Source organism: Microtus ochrogaster, unplaced genomic scaffold (assembly GCF_000317375.1).
Source record: "Microtus ochrogaster isolate Prairie Vole_2 unplaced genomic scaffold, MicOch1.0 UNK7, whole genome shotgun sequence".
NCBI lineage: Eukaryota > Metazoa > Chordata > Mammalia > Rodentia > Cricetidae > Microtus > Microtus ochrogaster.
Genome location: NW_004949105.1, coordinates 3,415,012 through 3,424,632, shown reverse-complemented (window position 1 = coordinate 3,424,632; position 9,621 = coordinate 3,415,012). Strand labels below are relative to the sequence as shown.

Genomic DNA, 9,621 nt, shown 5'->3' with positions numbered 1-9,621 from the left:
CTTCCCTAGCAATAGCACCCTTGCCTCTAGGTGCTCTGGCTAACGGGTGACCTGCATGTCTGCGGATGCTCGGGTAGAGAGGCCCCATGGCACATGTCCGGAAGCCTTCAGTGAATGAGAAAACTTGCCCGAGAATCTGGGTCTGACTCTCAGATCCTGTGCCTGAATCTGGGTAGAGGCAACACCAGAGTCTGCTCTCTCTTTGGGGCAGTAGCCAGAGGGCAAAGAGTGGAGCACCCTAGGACGCGGTACCCACACCTTCGACTTCCTAGCTTGAGTTGCCCCTTGCATCTGGTGCTCCCTCTCTAATGAGCAGGCCAGTGATTTATGATACAGGTATGGGTTTGGGAGAGGCAGCCCTGTGCCTAAATATAGCACCTCCTCTGGCCATAAATGGGAGGGGAAGCTCAGAGCTTTGCGGGGAGAAATTAGCTCTGCTGACCGGAGCCAGTGTCTGGGAAACCCTTCTGCCCGTCGTTTTCTCTGCTCAGGCTCTTCTCCTCTGGGTGAGTCTTTCTCCTTTCCTCAGATGTGGTTTTTGGGAGACCACAGAGCACGCTGCAGCTGCATTTGCTTTCACATGTGGCCAAGTTCAGAGCAAATTGCTACCTGCAGGCATTCCTGCTAGGACAAATCAAAGGGTTCCACCCTAGGTGTGCCTGTCTTTGACTGGACTCTGCTAGGCTCAGCCAGGGTCCCTCCCCACCCCCTGCCTTTTTTTCTTCCCCTACCCACTCCTGTTCCCCTTTCCTTTGCTTGCTTTTCCTTCCTTCTCCGCCTCACTTTTAAGGGGGGGGAGGGTCACATGTCTCAGGCTGGCCTTGAACTTGCGAGGTAGCCAAGGATGACCTTGAACTTGTGAGGTAGCCAAGGGTGACTTTGAACTTGTGATCCTCTTGCTTTTGTCTCCTGAGCTTCAGAGTTCTTAAATCACAGGTGTGTGTCACCAGGCTTTCTGCTGTGCTGGAGATCAAACCCAGGGCTTCAGGCGTGCTGGGCTAGTTCTCTACCGACTGAGCTACACGCCTAGGCATTACCCCCAAAGTGGTTCTTTATTTCCCTATGTTCTGGGCCTTATTGTTGTATAAATCTGACGCCCCTTCAAGGTAGGTTGTGCCCCTTGGGTTTCCTACCCTTTTCCTGAGTCTGCTGATTGATTTGAAGTCTGAGGTTCTTACAAAGGATCAGAGATGAAGAGAGGAGGAGAGCGCGGACTAGAAAAAGGAGACATTCTTGTGGGGCAGAGGGCAGAGAAACACCAGGCATTCAGCTCAGATCTTGGGCAGGACTAGGTGGGAGGTTCAGGCTTTTTCAGTGAAAGGGCAGTTGTGGGTTGTTGGGTTTCCTTTGCTTGTACATTTGGAGTTTGGATTCTGCAGGTCGCCGGTGCCATGCCTTGTGCATGTGAAGCTGTGCAGAGAGCTGGCCTGCCAGGAGGGAAAGGGGCTCCTGCTGCATCTGAGTGCATTCGAGGGCTGGAACCTCGGCCCTCTCTGTCACCCGCCCCACATTCCTTCCTTTCTGAGTGCACTAAAAACAGGAAGCAAAGGGCACGTGGAACCAAGACACTTAGAGGTGATAGTGAATAAATGGGGGCCCCAGATAAAAACCTGTCCTAGAAGCCAAGGGCTGGAGCCCAAGCCAACTCCATGTGCCCTCTGGAGATGCTGTGCCCATGAGCTCAGTGCCTGGCACTTCCAGCTCTGCGAAGGAAGGTTGGAGCAGAAATGAGGGTAAGTGGCCGAAGTCTCTGGAAGGATGTTAGATCTTATCTGCAGCACATTGTGACAAACTCACAGGAACCAGGGAGCGAGGGGAGCTTGTCACTAGAACTCAGTGAGGCTTTCATGACTGCGGACTTAATTTCCCTTTATGAAGTAGGGTGGCACTGTGGGTTGTTGTAAGGCTTGTCCAAGTGGGAGCTGCCTGGGACCATTTCTGTGTCAAATTCAACATTGTTGAAGTTTTATGGGGAGCCAGCGAGCCTTCACAGCTGAGCGCATTGTGCATTACGAAGTTGGATCCTTCTGTAGCTTATGCCAAGGCTTTCAAAGGAGGAGCCCTGCAAAACCCAGCCATGTTTAATTGATTCTCAGTGTCCCTATTTTGAAAACCCTTTAAATAGGTCCTAATATGAACGAGCTGGGAAAAAATTTATCTCATGAACTCAGGGCTTTTTTTTTTTTGTCTACACTGTGTTAGCTGTTTCTCTTCCTCCTTGAATTATTTTCATCCCATGTGTCTATGAACTTTGGCATTTTTAGCTGTATAAATAATTTCTTTAACTGCCTAAGAGGAAATGCTTTCAACCTGGCACGTCTTCACAAACTAAAACCATGTTTAGTGACACAAAAGAGTTTGTTTCCTCTGTTCCTTGCAGCGAGGGCCCCGGACAAGATGCATCACTAACACGGAGCCCTGGTGCTGGGGACAGGCTCGAGTTTCATGGTGGTGTCATAATTCCCAAACATGTCAGGAGCCTTGTGGGTGTGGTTCCAGAGCTGGGCTGAGGCGGAAAGTGTCTGGGAGTGGTCAGAGGAGCAGCTGGTGTCTTGACTCTTCTGAAATGCCCCAGTCCTTCAGGCAGGGCGTGTCCATCTGAGAGGGTTCAGCCTTACTGGTCGGCATGGTCTCTGGTGTGAGTTACGTACAGCCACGGACATACACTCCTGGAGGCAAGGAGTATTTAGGGGAATATTCCTGGCATTAGTTCAGTCCCCTGGTTTTATAGTGTGGATCACACAGTAGCCTGGTGCTGTGAGGGTTCAGGCCTTGGAGTTCCCAGAACCAAAGTCTCTCTGTGCTCCTGAACTCCAGGGGATCAACAGAACCTGCCCTTTGGAGAAGAGGTGCTCCTCATCTTTTTGGGTATGTGTGGGGCCACTTCAAGGATTTCTGAAGGAGGACAGCAGCGGTGTGAATCTGGGTGGGCTCCCCGAGGGCTCTTTCACCTCCATGCACCTTATACTCCCAGACGGCGGCCTCAGTTTCCAGTCTGGGCCACAGGAATATGCTTCAACAGAGATGGGGTTGGGACCCCTCAGAACTCCTCAGGGCAGTTCTGAAGCAAGAAGTCCTAAGGAGACAGCAATGGCAGTGTACATTGGACCTGGGTTTCATGAGGCCTCCCCTTTCATGTGCTATGTCTTGCTGGCCATGGGACTGGTAACAGTCTTTGGAGACAGGTGGAGCCGAGGGTCCCAGGCACAGCGCTCAGGTGCACTGCTCCAGCTGACATGTGAAATCTAAGGTGCTTCCTTCCTAGAATTCGGCAGTCTTGGAGTCAGCGTTAGGGGTCACACGTCAGTTGTCCCCAGAGGCTGCAGTTTGACATGGGTGTATGGTGGGGAGTGCCTGCTCTTGGAAAGCCCTTGACTCCCGCCATTGATGGCATCAGGGGGACAAAGTGTAGGGATAAATGTGCTAAAGTGCTGTTGCCCTTGTCAGAGGCACCCAGGGGACGTGTCTGCAGTGGGTCTGTGTGTCAGAGTGAGGGGCCCGGGAAGCGTGACCACTTAAGGCAGGTGGTGCCTGGCGGATCACTACAAAGTGTGTACTCGTCACACATGAAATGTTTGAAGACTTCCAGGCCCTCTGGACAGCGGGTGAGGTAGCGTCAGAGATATACCGTGCTGCGTGCGGTCACTGTCTGTGCCTGTAGCGTTGAGTGGGACATTCAGACTAGTCAAGGGGAAGAAGGCCATTGAGATACAGGGACCCTTGTCATCTTACATTCCACACAGAAGCATGCATCTAGTGGAGTGTGCTTGGCCCTCTTTCGTGGACGGTGCTACTAGGGCATGTGTTTGGAGTTCTTTTTGTAAAAGACAGTTTGGAAGTTAACGTAGCATGAACACATATGTAAGTGAACATATAGAATGATGTAATATTCTATGTTTCTGATGAAGAATTATAAGCCATCAGGGCACATGGATTAGGGAAGCAGCCTAGGGAGTAAGCTAGCTTGAGGGTGGTTATCTCTGCAATGGAAGGCTATCTTTAGTTGCCATGTATGCACGCCTCTAGAGATGGCACATGCAGTCATGGGCAGCAGATCTTTCTTGGGGATCACCCTGCTGAGATACAGTCAAGGTGGCCCCATGTTAAAGTGAGAGGGTCTTTTAGGGGTACTTCTTCCTGTCTTCACGGTTCAGTTCACAATGACCCTTGACAGAGACAGCCATGGAGTCTGCTGTTTGGCACGCTGTAGCAAACACAGTGCCAGCTGTTACATAGATTCAGTGTGGAATATCAGAGCTGGAGAGATTAGGAATAAGCCCCAAGACTGCACCACAGAGCTGGAGGCAGGCTTTGGCCCCAGGGAGCCTGGCACCTGACCTCTGAGTTCTCCTTGAAGGCTAGCTGGGTTGGTTCTGTGTGGCCCTTAGGACACAAAGTCTTTTTACACATTTGTAACCAGTGGATGGTGGCACACTCTGTGGAAGCCTCTGGGAGATGCTTGGTTGACTTGTCAATTTTTTGAGAAGAGGTTACTGAAATATGCTAGTGTATCAAAGCATAAGGGGCCCCAAGACAGAAGTTTGCCGACCTTGGGGGTGGGGGATGGGCTGGCCTGTGTTTGGATGCTCCCCAGGATCTTTCTCAGCTCTGTGATTGTGCGATCCCACAGTCGTAACTGGAATTGATCACAGGGTAAATTGTGCGATGTGGTGAATTTTGTACTATAGATGAGGAGGACTGGAATGGGGGCAGTCTCTTCTCTGAGACCTCAGGTTTCCATGCTGAGCCCACTCAGGTCATGTCATCTGAGTGGCAGTCTCGGGGCTGTGCTGTGGGCTCTAAACAGAGCAGACTCAGAGCTTAGGCCTGGGAAACCGAGGCTCACAGACACGGAGGAAAGCTGTCTCTGAGTGACTGTGTAGAGATGACCAAAGAGACCAGATGTGAATTGTATTTACTTGGGGTGAATCTGTGCACTAGATGAAGACATATAATTCCAGCAGTGCTCCAAAATCTCTCATTGATCTCTCGGGAGAATTCCACCAAGATTTGCTCACTTTTTCAGACCCTGGGGTTTCACTGCTGTCTTGGTTTGTCCTTTTTTGTATCTGCCTCGGATGCAGAAGCCCAGGGCTCATGACTTCAGTTGACTCTTGGAGACACTGGGGGGTTCGTAATTTCCCGAGACCCCTGGGTCAGCCATGGGAAGTTTCTGGAGTGGCTACAGCCTTTCCAGAATAATGCCCTGCTGTACGCCATGTTTCCATCTTCACACTTCAGAACTCTCCCTGCCACCTGACCTCTGTCCGTTGGCCTAGTCACCCCCCAGGGCCCTTCCCACATGTGCCCTGCTGGGAGCCTCGCTGGCTGCCCTCTCTCCTCTTTTGCAGGACGCTCTATCTCTGTGTGGCCTCTGGCTCCTGTCATGTCAAGCATTTGTTTACTCCCCTAATCTGTTTAAATTATTTTTATCGTCTTTACTTGCACTGCTTTGTGTATTGCTCCAAGTACAGTAGGCAGTCTACAACTGACGTTAAGAAAGAAATTAAAGGCGCATTTTCTGATTTTCATGGAAGCCGACAAAAATTAAAACTGGGTTCCAGAGAACTCTGTGGACTTCATGATTATATCTGAAGATTATTTCTATCTGTGCAATCTTCCCCATCCCCCCTTTTGGATCAGTATAGCCTTTCTGGTCTGTGTGTGTGTGCGTGTGTGTGTGTGTGTCTATGTCTCTCTCTCTGTATACATCTGTCTGTGTGTCTTTGTGTCTATGTGTGTCTGTCTATCTGTGCCTCTCTTTCTCTGTGCATGTCTCTCTCTGTGTGCTTCTGTGCTTGTATGTGTCTGTCGTGTTTGTGTGTGTATCTGTGTGTATCTGCTACAGCTGTCTTTTTCTCTGTGCATCTGTGCATGTCTGTCTCTGTGTCTATCCTTGTATATGTCTGTCTGTCTGTGCATTTCTGTGTCTGTATGTGTCTGTCTGTGTCTATCTGTGTCTGTGTGTATGCCTGTCTGTGTGTACCTGTTCGCTTCCTCCCCCCCCTCTCTGTGCAGGTGGGGACAGAAATCAATGAATCAATGTCAGGTGCCCTTCTCAATTGTTCTCCACCTTACTATGAGACAGGTCTCTCACTGAACCCAGAGATCACTGATCTCTGGACTTCTAGGCCAGTGAGCTCCTGGACCCCTCCTTTCTCCACTCTGCTACCTCCAGCCCAGTTAAAGGCATGTAGAACCGAGTCTTCCCGTGGGTGCTGGGGATCCTTTGTAGGGCTTCCTGCTTGCATAGCAAGCACCTTTTCACAGAGCCATTTCCCCAGCTGCTCCCCTCTCCCTTGGAATGATGTAGAAGGTAAAGCAGACAGCACAGGTCCTGACTTATGCTCTTTTCTCTCTTAGGAGCACTCAGAATGTCCCTGGTGGCAGTCCCTTTCTATCAGAAAAGACACAAGCACTTTGACCAGTCATATCGAAACATTCAAACCAGGTACCTCCTGGACCAGTATGCATCCAAAAAGTAAGTTGTCAGGTCCTGGCTAGGCTTCCTGAATGCTGAATGCGTAGCTCTGATGTCTGCTGGCTCCAAACTGTGTAATTTTCACCTGAGATCTGGAGGTGAAAGGGTTTGAGGGATGTCTGAAAGCAGGAAGACTGCATCCCTGATATACACATCCCTTTGGAAGACTAAAGTTTGCCTGGGTTGCATGGCTTGGCTGCATGGAGTTTTGTATCCTGCAGGGCCTGTGGGCTGACCCTGGTGGAGATGCCCACGGTTACTCAGTAGAAGCCCACTGACTTGCGGGCCTTAAAGAATCACACATAATATAGGACAAGGAGGAAAGCAGTGGGAAGAGCATTGGCAGGGTTCATAGGGGGCAGAGCAAAGATGGAAATGAAGTCTGTTCTGACCACAGCTCTGCTACCTCAGCAGTCCAGGTGCAGCACCTGAGCATCCATCCCCCTTGCCCAGTGCAGCCGGAATCTAGACCCCCTCATCCCCCTTCATCTCTGGCCCAGCTCCTGAAGGACGAGGTCTCCTCCAGCTTGCGACTCGTGCCTCCCTGGCACTGTTGGAGTGGCAGCCGGCCTATCTACAGCTTCAATGGGCTGATTAGAGGGCGGTGAGAAGGAAGGGACCTCTGAGTCTGGCCTGCTGCTGCTGCAGGTTCCTGCCCCATGTCACCAGCACCCTATATTTAGAAGTGCTGGTGGCGTTCATTTAGTTGCCATCCCTCGTTATAAATAAAGCCAAGCATTTGCAGCCCATCTCAACAGAGATTATTACACACACACACACACACACACACACACACACAAATGTACAAACACAGACACACCACACATACATATGCACACACATACAGGCACAAACACACATTCACATACTACACACATATACCACACATACATACACACACTATATACATGACCATATTACACAGAAAAACAAACACAGGTACACACCATAGACACATACACACCACACACACACAAACCACACACACACACACACACTCATACACACAGGCACAAACACAGACACACCACACACTCATACATACACACACACCACATACACATATGCACATACATAACAGGCACACACACACCACATTCATCTCAGACACACACACCACACATAAACCATACATGTGAACACATCACACATACATTAACACATACATACACCATACACACACACATACACCATACACATGAACACATCACACACAAACATGAACACAGGCACATACCATACACATACACACACACTATATACATAAACACATCACACACAAACACGAACACAGACACACACCATATACACACCACACCACACCACATACACACATACTATACACGTAAACACATCACACACATGAACACAGGCACACCACCTTCACCCCCTCACACACCAACATCTACACACAGCATCTTGACTGAAAAACAAAAAGGATGGTTCAGGAATGGCTGGCAGAGAAGGGGACCCACCAGCTCTTGGGAGCTTGGCAGGGGGTGTTTCTCAGAGGGAGAGTACCACATGCAAATATGCAGGCTTGGGTTTAGGTGTACTCATGCATATGTGTGCTTGTGATTTATATGTATATATCAATATATATGTGGACCTGAACAAGTATAGATGTCTGGGTATGTGTGTGTCCATGACCATGCATGTTCCTACTTATGTTTGTGTGGTATTTATTGGTATATGTATGTGCCTCTGTCTGTGGTATGCATGCGTACACATGCATGATGTATGCCCAGGTGCATCTGTATGGACTACTTATGGGCATACATGTTCGTATGTGTGACTTGTGTGTGCATGCTTTGGGTGCACGTGTGTGTGCTGTAGGGAGGGATGGGTGTGTAGAAAGGAAACTGTGTGTGTTAGCATAAGTGTTAGTGATTTCCAGCACAACCTAATCGTTTTTACTGTTTGTTCAGGCGAGCAACCACCCAGTCGTCATCTGAGAGGTCTCTTACGGAGAGGTCCTCTTCGCAGAGAGCTTCCAGTCAGAGCTCCACTGGGGGTGTGTGCAGGCTCTGTGCAAAGCGGGTGAGCGCCTCAGATGAGGAGGAAGTTGAAAAGGAGAACAGGTAATTGCTTTGTGCCCTCTCTCAGCCACAGCCCATAGTTCCCGTGCTTCTAAGTGCGGGCCTTCAATTCACATGTGGGCTGGGTGACCTGGGGCAGAGAAGGGCAAGGGGGTACTAGCTGGGGAGGTCCAGCAGGCAGAAGCCGGGTTGCTTATAACCAAAGCTGAGTTCTTTCAATCACTCACTTGCTCTTTACCATTTGACGCCAGTCCCAACACACAAGGGATTGGAATGGCATCTCCATCATTATTGTCCAGGGCTGAGATGCGGTTTGGCTTACCCTCTGCACTCAGATCCCTGCCTTTCCAAGTCATCAGGAGCCTCTGCTCCACGGCTGAGTTTCCATCACAGCCTCCGGGGCTGTTGTCCCTTGGAGCAAGGTCATCTTCTGAGGAGGGAGCCAGTGTTTAAACAGCTGTCTCTGTGGACACCAAGGGCTATGAAGGGTTCCATAAATCATCGTATCTTAGATGTCAATGGATCTGGCTCACGAGGGTGCACTGTCATAGGAAAGAGAAGGACCGGCCAGAATGTCAATCCTACAGTTACAAAATCCAAGTGATGGAGCAACAGCTGGCGGCCGTGCATTAGTCTTTCAAGAAAAAACACTGGTAGGTCTGGAGGGACGGCTCAGTTGTTGACTCTTGCTGCTCTTGCAGGAGAGCTGAGTTTGATTCCTAGGCGGCTCACAACCACCTGTACCGCCCTCCAGTTCCCGGAGATCCTATGGACTAATGGTGGGAAGCTCAGCGGACAGTCTCCTTTTTAGTCGTTTGCAAAGCAGTTCTTCAACAACAACGATCCGCTGTAGAGCTGTAACTCAAGCGAGGTGGAAGCAAGATTCCTTGTGTTTTTAGATTCCTGGCATGTTAAATTCTTTTACATCCAGGGACAAGGAATTCTCAGCCATGTCAAAGTTATGATTATTTTTAAGCAAACTTGTAGTAATCCTCACACTCCCGTTTAGTTAGTTAAAACGTGTATTTAATGAATAAAATACAGCCGGGTGGTGGTGGCACACAACTTTAATCTCAGCACTCGGGAGGCAGAGGCAGGCGA

At 49.8% G+C, this 9,621-nt stretch overlaps 1 protein-coding gene across 1 annotated transcript in view; it reads left to right on the top strand.

Annotated features, from left to right (window-relative positions):
* The first annotated feature begins 412 nt into the window (after positions 1 to 412).
* Myom2 (myomesin 2) overlaps positions 413 to 9,621 on the top strand; it is a 69,118-nt gene continuing 59,909 nt past the window's right edge. The window contains exons 1-3 of the mRNA XM_005366232.2: positions 413 to 506; positions 6,364 to 6,481; positions 8,410 to 8,562. Of these exons, the coding sequence (XP_005366289.1) occupies positions 6,375 to 6,481; positions 8,410 to 8,562 (260 nt within the window). The 5' untranslated portion in view covers positions 413 to 506; positions 6,364 to 6,374. The remainder of the gene's footprint in view (positions 507 to 6,363; positions 6,482 to 8,409; positions 8,563 to 9,621) is intronic.